The 16,220-nt window shown below is 38.9% G+C and overlaps 1 protein-coding gene across 2 annotated transcripts in view; it reads right to left on the bottom strand.

Moving 5' to 3' along the window:
• The window catches only part of RNF111 (ring finger protein 111), a 53,610-nt gene extending 37,687 nt beyond the window's left edge, over positions 1-15,923 (bottom strand). The window contains exons 1-2 of one of the 2 annotated variants that reach the window (XM_054214576.1): positions 15,681-15,923; positions 4,239-5,131 (exon numbers count right to left, since the gene is read on the bottom strand). In XM_054214576.1, the coding sequence (XP_054070551.1) occupies positions 4,239-5,112 (874 nt within the window). In that variant the 5' untranslated portion in view covers positions 5,113-5,131; positions 15,681-15,923. Of the gene's footprint in view, positions 1-4,238; positions 5,132-5,789; positions 5,891-15,680 lie in introns of those variants that run through there. The other variant, XM_054214577.1, reaches the window with a different exon arrangement.
• Between the last annotated feature and the right edge of the window lie 297 nt (positions 15,924-16,220).

Raw genomic sequence — 16,220 nt, 5'->3', positions numbered from 1 at the left:
CACCATCTTCTGGATTTTAAAATATCAGATATTTATATTCAACATTTTTGTGAGACAGAGAACAAATATGTTAGAGGAATCAAGAGGACAGTAGTGAGTTAACTCTGTCTTATCGTTCTAAGCGGTTTTAAACAAAAACTAGAGCAGCTTCTCATCAGCATTATATTCTAAGGAAAGAGGCAAAGCCTGTCTAGCGCTAGCTGCTGAAAAATATAAAGTAAGGTCAGACCCTGAAGGGATTTTAAGTGCTACTAGTTGAACAATTTATGACAATGCAAAATTCTACCTAGCGTTTTTTAATAACAACACTTTCACATTTCCCAGGGTTCAGCTTTACTGCCTAATCAGAGTATGTGAGGCTAAAAACTTGTTCCGATTTTAGCTTTTGCTAGATTACCCTCCACAGCTTGGTTGTCTCCAAATGGCACTCCCAGCCCTTTAAATCCAAGCTGAAAATCAAATACTGAAAACTGAATCCAAGCTGAAAATCAGAAAATTTGCATTACAACATTACAGAGATCCAATTACAGTAAAAGCTGAAATTTTGCCACCTTTGACAAGGGAAGTCAAAAGAGGATTATCTCTATAGGTGTGTGTATACAGGTCCTCTGAGGGTTAGATAAAGTTTCAGAGCTACCTAAACAAAACACAGAATCAAAATTTGCATTTCACAGCAAAAATGTTGCTGCTTGCAGTTATTTTAACTGTAAGCTCAATATTTCATTAAAGCCAACTGATCAACATTCAGATTAGAATATATACCCCTGAAAGCACTTGCACCTCCAACAGTAACGGCATCGTTAAACTACACATAGTTGTTTTTACATTGTCCTTATGCCCCCATCTCTCCTCTGTTTACTAACTGAGCTTCATCTGGTCATCCCAGATTTAACTGAGAACAAATGCCTTTTATGGCAAACAGTTGGTAAAACAATATAATCTATTCCCAGGTGTCAGGAGTGTGTACTTGTCCAATACTCTCCCATTCCCAAAGCACAAAGTTCCACCAGAGGAACATCTGAAGCCCCAATAGAAAAGGAAAAGGAGGAAAAACCCTATATAGTGTTGTTTGGAGTTTTTTTGTAAAGGTTTTGTAAAAGGTTTTGTTAGCAAAGACCAAACAGAACACCCACAAACATCTCCATTCATATAATCTTCCAAAAATAGCCAAGTTAGTTTTATTAACTAGAAGAACTAATCTACTAAACACTTAATTGGTTAAAGAGTTCTGTTACTTTAATTTCTCCCAATAATCAGAAAGAAACATTTCCCAGAACAGTATACACTAATTAAATTTACTGGTTCTTTAAATGCACTGTATCTTTAGATAAACATCAATATTCAAAGCAAAGAAATATTTTGAGACATACCCCTAATACAAATTGCTATCAAGTAGGCTACTTGACTAATCCTGCCACTTTGATGCCCGCTTATTAAAAAAAAAAATAAAAATCAATTACCAAATCTTTTTAAGTTGTATTTTCTTTTCTGATTATTATTATTCTCCGCCATTCTTAAGTCTATCCTCCAGGACTTTTACATATATGCTGCAAGCCTCATATTCTTAGCCCTTCAGTATATTCCATATTTTCAGCAGATGTATACGTAAGCTTCACATGCCAATCTAGAGCAAAAAAATTCTTCCCCAACATTAAGAGGCTAGTGTAGCATTACTAGCACTACAACCCTTTCCTCATATAGAAGCACTATCATGCTTGCTCACTATACAGAGAAGCTGCATAGCTATTTTTCCAGCTGGCCCCATTTCTGTCCCAATTAACTCAACAACTAGAAATGCTTTATATAACAGCAGAAAGCTACAGAAAGTGTTAATCACACTTTTATCTTACAAAAAATAGGACACTTTTATGCAGGAAGTCTGCTCAACTTCCCATTTTCTCTGCAATGTAAATAAAATGTTCAAAAACTTCCCCATACTACATATTTCCACTGGAAAAACCCCCATAGTATTCACATACTGTAAGCTAGAATTACTTCTCAGCTCACTGCAATAGTTAGCCCTGAAGTACAGCCACCATGATACACATTCTTTAAAGCATACCTTATTTCGGTTACAACTGATGGCAGTATTTCAATCTAAAATTACATTGGTGCAGAGCTAATAGATTTTTCATTCATGACATGAGAATAAACAATTTCATAAGTTAAGTGTGCTTTTTCAAGTAGTATAAAAATTAAGCCATTGGACAATGCATTTACTTTCCCACATAACTAAAGGAAACAAATTGCAAGTTCAAGTCTTCCTACCATCAAAATAACACCACACTGAATCACTGAGTTACCGGAAGTTACCCAAAGAGCTTAAATATTCACTGATCATTATATCAATTTTTAAAGAGAACTCTCTCCAAAAAGATTCTTTTGAAATGCCTATGGAAAGCCTCACTATGGAAATACTTGGTCTACACTTCAAAGGAATTCAAAGCACAGAAGTGGTATTAATTGAATTTGTGTTAAAAAAAGGCAGTAGGTTTTAACAGTTCAAGTAGACTAAAAAAAAAAAAATAATTGAAAATTCTCTCTTTAAATACATTTATCGTGGTTAGAAAGAGATGATCACCTAAGAAGCTATAACCTACATTTTCTCATCCATGCCAATTTCACCATTGCATGGTGCTCTATGTGCAAAGAGAGTTGTTAATGGTACTACCTCATTTCACAGTTACATGAAAATCCATCCTCTCTGAAAGCGAGAAGAAACTATTAACTTGAAAACAGAAGTATTAACACAGTCGTTTCCCAAATTGTTTTTTTTAACATGAATGTATGCATATCCCCATATTTTAAATATTTATAAATCATACCCTTCAATATGCTTGACCATGCATGTCAAATGTAACTTTTTCAGGCTTAAAAGACTACATTTCTGTCCCCACAAATACACATTAAGATAATTAAGGCTGTGCAATAGCTTTTTGTTTCAGAGTTATTTATGCAGCCCTAGAAATGCATAGTAACATTTTTGCATTACAAATTTTACTTCTGGTATTTAAACAGTACATTAAATAACAACACACAAATTATTTCCTGCTACGATGGGTAACAAGCAATAATCTAGTCTTTAGTACTCTGGTTCTGTTCAAGCATAAATCCTGCCCTAACATGAACATAACACAACTTTATTTTTTAAACCTGTTTTTGTATTTTCAATCATTTTTTTCTTAGCAGAATGATCAGCAAAGTCTGAGATACTGTTTCACTTTGTAGACCACATTTGTCACTAGGCAAAAAACATGGTTCCACCAATTAACACAATGCCATGGTCTATGTATCTACTTCACCATGCTCTCTAAAAAGCTGAAATGATAAACAGAAGGCACAACTACAACACTGTGAACATTACTGGTCCCAGTCTTGGATCTGCTTTTCAATTGGCAAATTTAAGATGGAAGGAAGTCTGAGAAAATTGGTAGATGGAAAAAAACCTCACCACCCCACAAAAAAACCCCAAACAAAACCAACAAACAAGCCACCCCAAAACATCCACCTCAAAAAATCCCACTCCAAACATTCAAGCATACCCTCAAATACTGTGTCAAGACCTACTAGAGAAACATCTGTGTAAAACAACTGCAAGGTTACTGCATTGAGTTTATCTAGGTAAAACATTTGGCATATATACACAATACTTTGCCTTCCACAACTTCAGGCCTTAGAAATCTCTCCTATTATTGCAATACTAAAGCTACCTTCAACTGAATCCTATTTCAGGTTCTTGTCACAATGACCAGTTTTATTTTTTTCTTCTCTCTTTTTTTTTAAAGTTGTCAAGTGCAGTTAATTATGTACAGCAATATTTGTACATTCTGAAACCAGACAGAATTGTTATTCCCACAACCAGTTAACAAAACTGTAATAGCTAAAATTTTTAACACAAGTCAACAGCCAAAAAAAATAATGCATGAACTCCACATCATGTGACTAATCAGATTCAGCAGCCTTCCAGTATATTGTTTAGAAACCGTTAACTTTACCATTTACTTTAAAGTTAAAGATTCTAGATTTGTTGTAATTTTACTGGAAGCTCTGAATACACTTTTCCCATCAAGAATTTACGGTGTAATGTTCACGTTACTTGCAGTAAGTCTATTTGTAGTATAACTTATATAAAAAAAAAACCCAACACAAAAACAATTCCTCCAAAGCACTCATAAAAAAGGCACATTGTACATGATGAAAGCTCATTAACAAAAAGTACTTCAGGGATTGAGTTTTACCTGAAGGAACAGCTGTACTGTTCTGGTGGTTTTCACCAGGCGACACAAATAAATCTTCCTCCCCTTCAGTAGATGAACTGGAAGAAGATTCACTACTGAGATCATTCTCACTGGAACTGCTAGAGCTGGGTAGTAAAGCATATTTTCTTCGAGCCAACACTTCCCGCTTTTTCCTCTGCATCAAAATTCGTTCTTTTTGGTTCTGTGTCCGCTGTGATGAACTTGTTTTCACAAATCTCTTCCTATATGGAAGTCTTCTCAAAGAATTGTTGTGAAAACAGGGCCTTTTCATCAATAATCCAGGTACAGAGTCTGCCTCAGTCCGAGGCCATTTGTGTGACCTCGCACTATGAGTTCTACTCGTAGTATTCAACACTGCCTGAGGGTGTCTTACAGGGGCATCTTTTTCTTCATCAGATGTTACTGTGTCAGAGTCTCCAAAATGTAGGCTAGACGAAGGTGAAGAGATACAGTCACTAAAAGAAGAATCGTTGTCCTCACTCTGTGTTTCTAGATGCTGTCTTAATCCTAAGATTCCTTGGTTTTCTTTATCAGGACAATTTTGAGTATATGAAGGACCAGCCTGCTGGCTCTTGCGTTTTTTTCTGACAATACTTTTGTCTTGGTCTGTACGGTTGCCATTCATGTCCTTCTGCTTTTGAGAATCACCACATAAGTGAGAGAACTCATTCCCTACTTTACTGGCAATCATCTCAACTTCTGCAGTGAAGCTTTTGGCTGCCCCAATAGGCTCAGGGTTCAAGAGGATCCCCTTCAGACTCTCCTGTCTCTTTGGTGCATCAGAAGGAACTTCACTCTTCATATCCGCTTTTAGAGTATAAACTATATTACATTCAGGAGTCCATTTAGACATGGAAAGTTTTAAGAAAGGCCTAGAAATAAAAATAGATACGCATCAAGAAAAAGAAACATCAGATTTTTCAAGAGCAAAACTGAAAAGAGAAAAGCCATTTCCTGCTAAGACTAAACCCCGTGGGAAAAGCAAAACAGCAGTAACTGAACTACAACTGTTTCATGATATGAATAGTACTGCTTGACAACATAATTTTGAATTAAGACAGAACTCTTACAACTTGCATTGAAGGGAAGTTCTTATAGTCAGTGAAAACATTATCACTTTTACAGAGCAAGTATCAATGTATGTCCCCTCCAAAATGTATGGGCAATGTCTGTTTTACTGATGCTTAAGCCCGAGAGCTTTACAGGCTACCGCTTACAGAAGTTACCTAAGTTCAGCTATATAGCTCCAGCCTCCATTAACTAAACTGCATGCTTAAATAAGGCCTACGTCTTCCCTTATTGCTGTATATATGGATAACAAATATCTTCACCACAATGCATGGTATGGTGACACTGAGCTATAAAATTAAGTTACTTCAAATTCACGGTTCTTTTCTGACAGGAAAAGGAATAGAACAGGAGAGATTGTGAACCCTATTATTTTGGAGTAAAGTAACAGAAATCCATTATTACCTGGAGTTTCTTTAAAAAAAACCACCACACATTAATAGTATAGATTAGCATACAAACCTAATTTCAGCCTATGTACTTTTGACTCTATCCTGTGACAGAAACTGAGCATATCACATCACTCGTTCCTCTAGCAGGTGGTACGAGGCAGGTTCACCTCCCTGTCAAAATATTCAACTGTCAACACACAACAATGCAACATTAGCCTCAAAGACTATTTCCAAGAAAAGCTTTTGTACTGGAAGACTAGTGAGAGACACAGGCAATACCAGCCTCAGTAATACGTTCACCTTCAACCTGCTCCATCTGGCATCTCTGCCTTCTGTTTAAATTCCCAAAAGGAAACGACAACAGAATTTGGTTCCCACTGTGATAACCACTGAAGCACTCTTTACTGTAACTAATATGCTTTTTTGTGCCTCAGATGAATAAGGCTACAGTAGGCTATAGCAGACACTTGACACTTGCACTACTGAAGCAGTTAAGTGTTTCCTCTTTTCTCCCTCCCTCATCACTTTTTTGAAGGTTCCATCTCCTATGCTCTTCTAAAATAAACGTTTATGCACTGAACCAGAATGTAGAGCTGACCAATCTGAAAAATAAATTTCCCAAACAGACCAAACACCAGTCCAATTAATCACATAAGCACAGAAACAGCTATAGCTGGCTTACAGCAGGTTGTGCTGAACTACCAGAAGGCTGCTTACAAAAAACCTGTGCAACTATACCTGCTGCGGAAGTGAGGCTACTTAAGCAGCATAGCTGGAATACGCACCAAGCCACAAAAGGTCTAAGATAGCAACAGCAAGATCTACGGCAGGTTAAGCAGCATTGCCTGCCCACGTCCATAATCTCCTGCCTGTACCTCCAAATTCTTCAAAATCCTAACACATTCTTACATCCTGTGCCAATACCTAAAGATCTTGTTTATTTTATCATAGAATGAGTCAATACAAGATTGAGACTACAGAACAGAGTAAAATCAAGATTTCTTAGGTTGTTTCACAAAGTGATGCTTTCAGGGGCAGCTGTGAGCCAGTTGTTCCCAACAGACCCTGACAAATCACTTATCTCGGTTTGCAACAGGTATGAACTGATGCGTTATCCCAGGCAGCTTGTGTTCTCTTCATAGCCATAAGCAACTAATTTAATTCTTTAAGTGATGTAATCTGGAATAAAAAAATTTGCACAAGATATATATGCTGCAGTACTAACATCTACAGAAGCCATAAGTACACTGGATCTTTCTGGAGGTCAAGAAACTTGTGGATCCTAGAGCCCTAGCTGAGAAGATTGATTTGAATGTTCTCACTGGAAATCCTACAGACACTTATAACAATTACTGTTAAAGGTGAGGCTATACCCTGTGATAACTAAGAAAGCGTTGCTGTTGTCTACTGGAATTACAGCAGATAGATATGTTTTACATCAGTAAGTCAAAAGTTAACTGCATGTGAGTTGGACTAAACCTCCTCTTGTCAGGATATACAACAAGACAGGTTCTTTCATTTCATCAAAGCACAATTCACAGTAGGAGATATTTCTTATTTTCAAGTGGTAACTGGAAAACTATTGCATCCTGGACATTATTTTTTTTTTTATTGCAATAAGTTTTGGTGGAATGCACTATCTAGGACTGAAAAAAACTTGGAATAAACATTAAGGGTCTAAGAAGTCTACATAGTAAACAAAGAAGCCTCTACTAAAGCAGTGGAATTCTGCTCTCTACCCTTCTCTGCCCCTGACAGCTCCTGAGCTTTCACATGCTCCCCACAATGCACATACTTACCCTCACATAGATGCACCATTTTTCTTTAGAAAAAACTAAGACCAAAACTCCAATTTTATACAATTTCTGATGAGGACAATAATCAGAATGCAAACCTGCTATAAGCATGCAGAGAACAAGCAGTACTTAGCCTTTTTCCTCATTCTCACAAGGTCACCTTTAACGCGGTAATTTTGGTCTGTTATTTATGAACCAGTGTTTTACAGAAATGCAACACTTAGTCAATCTTCCACAGACCAAACGCAAGCCAGCCCCTCCCACAATAACCCTGTATTTCATCAAGAGTCTTTTTAGAAACTCCACAAAATATTTTGATTTGGAAAAAAACCCCAATTTGTTTATTCAGAGAGCTTATTGTCTTCAAACACAGTCATAACTTACCATCATATGCTATGTGTCCAGCCTACATACAACAATTTTCTAATCTTTTAACATGATAAATTAAGGAGACAATTTTATTTAATTCTGAAGTTTTCTTAAGAAACACAAATCTGAACCTTTTCTCGTTATGTGAGCACAATCAGGCGTTGATTTACAAAGGACTCAGTTCTACTCATTGGTGTGCTCCCTCCAGAAAGTTCTGCATTCTCAATGTGATTATCTTTGTATAAGCTCTGTTGACTTTAGCACAGAAGCCACTGTGCTGAAATACATAAAGAGCTATTTAAGGTATTGCAAGAAAATTAAAGCAAGGAAGTTTACACTTTGAGAAACCTCAAACTACCATAAGATGACCAAAAAAAACCCGTAAACCACCACACAGTGAAAGCTAGTGCACTTGAAACGCTACTTACTTGCTTAGCTTTATTTCAACAAGCAGTCAGTTAATTCAGATTCAAACATTTTGTATATTTGCACTCTTACAACCATAGAAAAGTCTGGAGTAACTCAACTAAGTAACCAAGACCTCTTCATTTTTGCTAACCAATGCAGAGCCTGTTAGGGCTGCTTAGTCATGGGAGAACTGCTGACTTCCAATTAAAAATTAAACAACAGCTTAAACGTGAGTACATTTTTGATGAATGGCAGCAGTCAACAATGACAAATCATCCATTCCTTCACTATTTAGAAATTCTATGACAAACCTTTGAACAAAAGATTTGACCAAAAAAGACAGAAGCTGGAATAAGAGCTTACCATTTCACTAGATTCCAATCCATTGTAAGTATTTTCAGTGGTTAGGGATAAGAAATACCCATACCGCATACAAGTCCAAAGCTTTTACACAGAAGACAAAGTTAAAGAGGGACTACAAAAATACTATGCAAATAATTCAGATTCATTAGAATGAAATCATCTGCTATTAAACATTTACAAGATCCTACAAAATCTCCCTCTAATTAAAAGCAGTCCTCAGAAGCTTTTTCAAAAAGCAGCAAGATGCAATAAGTAAGCTCAATCAGCATTAGTGTTCCTCCATCCTAATCAAAACATTTGCTTATTAACTTATAGAATCAAGACTTCAAGCGGAAAAATGGGGTAGTATCTTCTTTGAAGCCATTTTAAGTAAAGACTCAATGAAGAGCTGTTAAGACAGCTACCTAAAAACTATGAATAGTTACTCCAAGTTCCCCTGTGAAGTGTAAGACTTAATTCAGAATCATGAAGCGTACATGACTTTTATCCATTCATGTCATAAATTAAAGACCTTTGATATTAATCACACCAAGACACACAGCAGTGCAAGAAAATTTCATGCAAACTGAGGAAGTCCCTCAAGATTGCGAAGTCAAAAAACAAGCTCAAAGTTTGAAATCTTTACAGCAGACAAGTTTATGGATCATGTATAAAATCAGAACACTTTTGAGTTATAAGATGGAGCAAAGTATTTTGTCACTAAGAATTCATTACTGGCAAACAAAAAGTATGACAGCATTACAGCACTATAAAACACTGAAATGGTTCATTACGCAACATTAAGTCAATTTTTGGTGTAAACTTGGTTGATGAATACATGTAATATAATATATATGATTACTTCGAAAATGTATTTTCAGTTACATTTTAAAATAGTCAACTCCGCTCACCATCAAGAAACAACCCCCTTTTTAGATGTAAAAAAGCACTTTGATTAGTTCTCTCAAGCTTGGCTACAGTAATTACGCAGTGGTTTGACACACGACCAGCCAACCACTTTGCAGAAAATGCCTATCTTAAGCACACACTTCCTATATAACCCCAAATTACTGGTCTCTGTCCTGTTAGTGTAATACATATACCTAAACCCAGCTAGCCAAACAGTTTCTTCAGCAAATATCTAGACTTCTGGCTAACTTGATGAAAAGCTGTGAATAAAAAAAAACTTCATTTACAAAGCAGTTAGTAGCCAATTTCCTCATTTTCCCCATCTTCAATTTCCTGCTCCTCTCTCATTACAAACACAGTAATTTCCCCTTGTCTGATGCTCTCTCCACCACTCAGACCCCAAACACACCTACAGGCAACTCGGGTATCCAGCAGGGTTCAGCCTAGAGGCAAAATTCTTCCCAGTATGACAGCTCCCAAGGCTACCAAGAGCTTCCGGAACACACTGTCGTCATAATCTCAGAAAGAACTCAGCAATTCCACTTCCATAAAAATTCTGTGCTATCTTAGACCATTTCTGTACCCTGCTTAAGTGCCCATATATAGAATGATATCCGGCAAAAGAATATTTAAGATTGTCTCAGAAAGGAAGTTTCTACCAGTTGCATTTGTAGTTCCTTTATTCAGTCCTCTTACTTTCTTTGCATATGTTCACTGAACTCACGGTTAACTTTTAAAATTATTTCCCTTCCCTAATATGTGGCCTTTATCAGATTTTACTTTTAACGTTATTTTTACTCTGACAAGCTAATACCGGTACTGTTATCTTCAGGAGAAAACCTCACTGTTGAAATCTGGCATGCACAAAGAAATCTTACGTTGTATATTCTGTTCTTACCACAGTACTTTTTTTGAACTGGCAACCATGGCTAACCAAGAGCTGAAAGAATGGACCAGTGAATGAAAGTATCGCACCAGCCGTACTTTGCAACACCAACCGTCATTTCTTTCTTCTCATTAAAAAGATACATTTTTATTCTTTCAGCAAGGCTCTTCCACCAGATGAATCAAGACACCAAGAAACAGGGTAATGAAAAAGCTTATAAAATTTGTACAAGGCCTTCAGCAAAAATGAGATAACCTAAGTACTACCACTTCCCTTTCTCAAGGGCAGAGAGCCAAACAAGACTGATTCATGCACGACCCTGATGCAATGGAGGTTGACAGAGGATTTGGAGCCATTTGAGAAGCTGCACCCCCAACACAATCCCATGAAGATCAAATCTCAGTGCTATCCATGCCCTGCTACAATAAAAATAAAGAACTCACTGAGCAGCTCACAAAAAAAACCCCCACTTGTTAGTCTAAAAGGGGCAGTCATGCCCTATTGATTTCATTCCTATCAAGCAGGGACAACCTATATAATGCAGAGTACGTAACGAGAACACAAATATCCAATATTCAGTTCCACTATCAGCAAAACAAGGACAATCAGATTTTGAAACTTTATTGCACTGTTCTTCGCTTTTGGTTGTTCTTCATTTTCACCACTTCACAAGACAAACAGTGCTCTTTTAAAGCCTGTTTTAACTACTAACTTTTAGCATACTATATATTGGTCTTCTAATCTTTGCTGGAAAATAAAGCAATTGATAGTTAAAGATCTATGCGTCTTTACAAAATAGCAACAATCAGAAGGTAATCTGAAACTCTATCGTGTTTGCTTTGATATTATGTCACCTCAAACACATCTTTATTCACAGGACAATATGAAACACCATTACAAACCACTCTCAATTTCCTTTGTTTGCTTTAATGCAGGCACAGTGACGACAGATACTCCAATTTCTGAATGACAAAATTACCTGAGAATTCTCCAAGCAGATTATTTATCTTTTGCCCTACAGAAAGGTACAGTATTTCAGAATAACATGCACAGCATTAGTTACTAACAGCATGATAATGTTTGGGAGACAGGTTCTTGCCTACAGTCTCCCAAAGACTCTCTGTTATGTCCAACCCAGACAGAAGAGTTTGTCTGGCTTTGCAGAGGGGTGCTACAGTTACATGAGCCACAGCAATACAGGCAGGCTTACTCACCCCTTGCAGCCAATTCTAGGAGCCATCACTGGCTTGGAAAGCCTACTCTTAAAGCGAAACAATGTTATTTCAAGTTCAATACCACTCTTACTAACCTTTGTGATGCCATCTCAAAGACAAGTCAGACCACAGTAGCTGTACTGTAACCAACAATATCAATCCTCTGGACCAGCAAAGTCTCCTTAATTTTATCTCTGAAAAAAATTGCTCTGAGACCTCCAAGGTTTGTTTCCTCATGCGTAAGTCAATTCAGATCAGTAAAGCAATTATCTCGCAACAGAAACATCAGGCCACCTATAGAATAGCTACAGAATGCCTCTGTTATGCCACGTTATCCACCTCTGAGACTTACCACCACTGTATTCTTAAGGAAAGACTATTAAAAGTGCCTGTCTCTCACATCTTCTAACAGAATCCAGCACAGGACAGCTACAAACAGATGAGCTCTTCCGTAAGACTGGATCTATGGCCTGGCTCCAGCTGGAATAGACAGAACACAAGGAGCATGCGCAGCTGGAAGCGCCTCAGCTAGATGAGTTGGCAGGCTAAGAGCAACTCTGCATAGAGTCCTACGAACAAATTAGTTCTCCCGCAATACACTATGAATCAGTCCAAGACTATAAGGCACCCACAGAAATCCTAGCCTCAATCAAGCACCAGCAAAGCACTAGCATCCGCATACACAGCTGGGCAAGGAATCTGCTTGGCTTAGCACAATGGACGCAAGCAGGTGAATTTGACAAACACGGTGTTCACAAGCACATTCTTCAGTCTAGACATTTCTTTGCTCTGTCCTAGGCTTAAACTCAGTTAGCTACATTAACACTATGTAAATCATGGTTTTAAGACATAAGCATTATGATTTGGCAATCGGGAATGTTTTGGCTTCAGTGAACTCCAAGACAAACATAACAGCAATGAACTTGGGAATAAGGGGTTGTAGCTTTATAAAAGAATGACAAAATACACTTTTTATTGGAGTTAAGATCTTAACTTGGAATTTTGCTTCCAGAGGCAGCTAGAGAAGTTGAGTTACATAGCCATCAAAAATAATTAAAATATTTATGTCTTAGTCCCCCAGTAGTTTTGACCTTTGAGGTACGTGTAATTGCTCTTAATGCAGTGTCATTTTGCAAACACTTCTTGATAAAGCTTTGAGGAGCAAAATAACACATGATCTTTGCCACAACTGCTAATAAGAACCTATCAAGTGAGAATTATGAAATTAAACATTAGGACCGTTTTAGGCTGTTCTTCAGGAAACCTGTGAGAAGTAGGGGATTTTTCAGATACTAAACCAAGTAGATCTACCAGCTTAAGAGGGAAGGGCAGAGCATCAGAATTCTCCACTCTTCACCCAGTAAAGCCAAGTGACAGTGGGTAAAAACAAACATTTTAGTTGACAGTGGACAAGTATTAGGACAGAAGGAAGTCTCTTACTAGTAAAGTCGTGAACCAGCCTTCTTGGATTTCACTTGGTAAACACCAAGGAAGACATCCCTTTAATTCATGGCAGTTACTTTTCCAAATAGCATAAACTATATAAAACATGTAAAACAGTAAAATAATCTTGTTAGCAAAATTTTGGGTTAGTGAAAGAAACGTTTTCCTTTCTTCCTTCCCCTCTGCTCCATTAGGGGTTAGGCCTGTTAGGCCTGACATCAGCCCACCAAGAAAAACACTCATCTAAACTTAAGCCTGAAGGAAGTTCACTAGTACTAACACTTTGGCTGCAGATACATTTTATGTTTCTTTTAAGAGCACTGTAGACTTCGGAAGCAGCTGATCACTGTCACACTGTCAAAACTTAAGTGACTACAACTGGGAGCAATTATGCTATCCCTATGTTGTCCATGTGACCCATACAACATTACTCAATATACTTGTTTCTACATCTCTTCTCAACCTCACTGACATGCAACCAGCTAAAGCACTACAGATCTGGTGATAAAACCGGCCTAAAGGAGGTTGCACAGTACTAAAGCTGTGGGGAAATCTTTATATAACATCTGCCTACGGCAAATCCATCTCTCTGTACTATCCCCATTGTTTACATGTGAATTAAATCATCCTATTCCCTGTCCAATTCCCCCCCCGCAATTTTTTCCACATTTATTCAACTGCCTGACATCTAAGCCCCCACAGTTCACCACCTAGAGATGGGGCAGTACTACCTGTATCTTCTCAAAAGAATGTCCTCACCATTAGAGGAAATATAACCAACTGAAATGAAAGATTCTTCATCTTGGGGAAAAAAGGCAGCAACTGCTGTCAGCTAAGTGTTATTACAACATGGTGACCTCCACTGAAAGACAAGACTGTTACAACTGATCTGGTTACGTTGGTCTACAAAGTTACTAATTTAAAGATAAAGTAGATACATTAAGATACATTCTTAATACACTTTTTCAAAAGACACTGCTTCATAAAAGACACATTTCTGAAGTCAGAATGCTCCCATCCAGATTTTGAAAGTACACATGAAATATGCATGAATACTACGAGCCGTTGTTCAACCCCGGGCTCCCAATACTACACATAACCACAGCTGTAGATGCCAGGGCTTCAGCCATCAAAAAACAGATTTTTAAATATGCAAGACTTCAAGAGTTTTAAAACAGGAAGCTTGGTGTCTTATACACTTTTATTAAACTAAAGTGAAATGCAAGATGTGCACGCAGCCTTTCCTGTCTTATGCATTCAATAGGTCATTTTATACTGCTGGTGACAGCATGAGACAGGTGACCAGATGCTCATTTTATCAAAAAAGAGTACAAATTTAACCAGTGATAATCTTGGCTAATTTTTTGGTGGTTTGTTGTTTTTTTGCTTTGTTTTTGTTGTGGTTTTTTTTCCCCCCTCAGGTAGTCCCTCTATCCAACAAACAGATGAGTAAAAACATTTAAATTGGTGGAAAGTTACTCTGCTAGCAAGGACTACAGCTACGTGAACTGTAAGCTTTAAAGAGTGACAAAATATTCCAGTTCTTTAAATACTAATTTTCCTCAAAAACATTTCTACTAAGCATCCAGAACTAGTCTATCTCTGAAATTTTCTGCTGGTTACAACAAAGACAATGTAAAGCCTTATTTCACCAACTGAAAACCTAGTTTTCCTTTATTAGTTTATAACAGATATTCCACCATGCTAAATGCTACCTCGATCTCCATGCTGAGTAGTAAGTTCTTACCTTTTTTTTTTGTCAAATATTTGTTGCTGAAGCAATCACATTAAAATCAAATAAAGTCGGGCTATTACAGCAAGATCTTACCTCCTGCATTACATCTTCTTTTGGAGGAGTACTTGAGTATCAGGAATTTAGGGTATAATTTAATCAGCGAAAGCAATCAGGCCTTGCTTATGGTTTCACAAAACCATTTCAAGCCATGGAAGAGCTTACTCAAACAACATAAAAATTCCACGAATGTATGGCTCAGCCCTAATCACGGAAACAGAGACACTTAAAAAAAAGTACAGAGATCCTTAACACCTGCCCGTTTCAGTAAGAGTTACAAACCTTCATACCTCTGAAGATCCTGGCCTACATTTCTGAATGAACACTGCTTCCTTGTTTATCAGGCAAAGAACATCTGACAATGATTTTTTTTTTTTTAATACGGGTTAAGAAACAGAATACCAACTTTGCAAACAAAACAAATGATGTTATAACGAACCCTATTACACACACAAATAAAACTCGTTTCCGTAAGGGAAAATTTGTGACCAATTTTCAAGGAGACAAAACCCAACCGAGTGCTGCGGCTTCCCGCAGTGAGGATATACCGCTTTGTGCGTCAACGAGGCACCGAAGGGAAAAAGAATAATAATAATAAATAAAGGAGGGTGAAGTTCCCACCCGCCGAGCTGCCCCCGCGCCCCCGGCCCGCCCCGCCGGGAGAGGCCGTTGCCGCGGCCGTTGCCGCCGCCGTTGCGGGGCAGGGCGGGGCACCCCCCGGCCTTCCCCCCCACCCCCTCGCCCGGAGATAACGCTCCGCAGGGTGCGGGGCACCGCCACGGCCCCCGCCGCCCCCCCATACCTGAGGCAGCAAGGCCGAGGGGGAAGAGGCGGGGGCCGCCGGCGCCCCGCTCAGGGCCGGAGGGGAGAAAGCGGCCCCGGCGGGCACCGCAAGGACCCCGCGTCGCCACCCGAGAGACCGCTGCCCCTCGGCCTGGCCGCAGCCACCCGGGCCCCGGTGACACGCCGTGAGGCGGGCGACGTTTTGTTGTTGCGCAGCCCCCGCCGCCGCCGCTCCCTCCCAAGACGCAGCGCGACACTCGGCGGTGCTTTACAGCAGTCCGCAAAGCGCAGCCGCGCCGGCTGGCGCCCCGCCTCCCGGCACGCGGCGCCGCGCCCCCTGCTGGGCGGAAGCGGGGAAAGGCAGATGGAGGGAACGGGGGGAAGCGGCAAAAACGCGTAAAACGCCGCGGAAACCATTCATCAAACAGGGGGAAAGGGCTTGAAAGAAAGGCACCACTTCGAAAAACGCCTCCCTCAAAAGATGATGTATTTCCAGGGGTCAGGAAAAGAGATTAGTCGGCAAAGGAACACCCAAATGCGTCAGAAAACGCAGAGACAA

This window comes from Rissa tridactyla, chromosome 9, assembly GCF_028500815.1.
Source record: "Rissa tridactyla isolate bRisTri1 chromosome 9, bRisTri1.patW.cur.20221130, whole genome shotgun sequence".
Taxonomy (NCBI): domain Eukaryota; kingdom Metazoa; phylum Chordata; class Aves; order Charadriiformes; family Laridae; genus Rissa; species Rissa tridactyla.
This window is presented reverse-complemented; position numbering and strand designations above follow the sequence as displayed.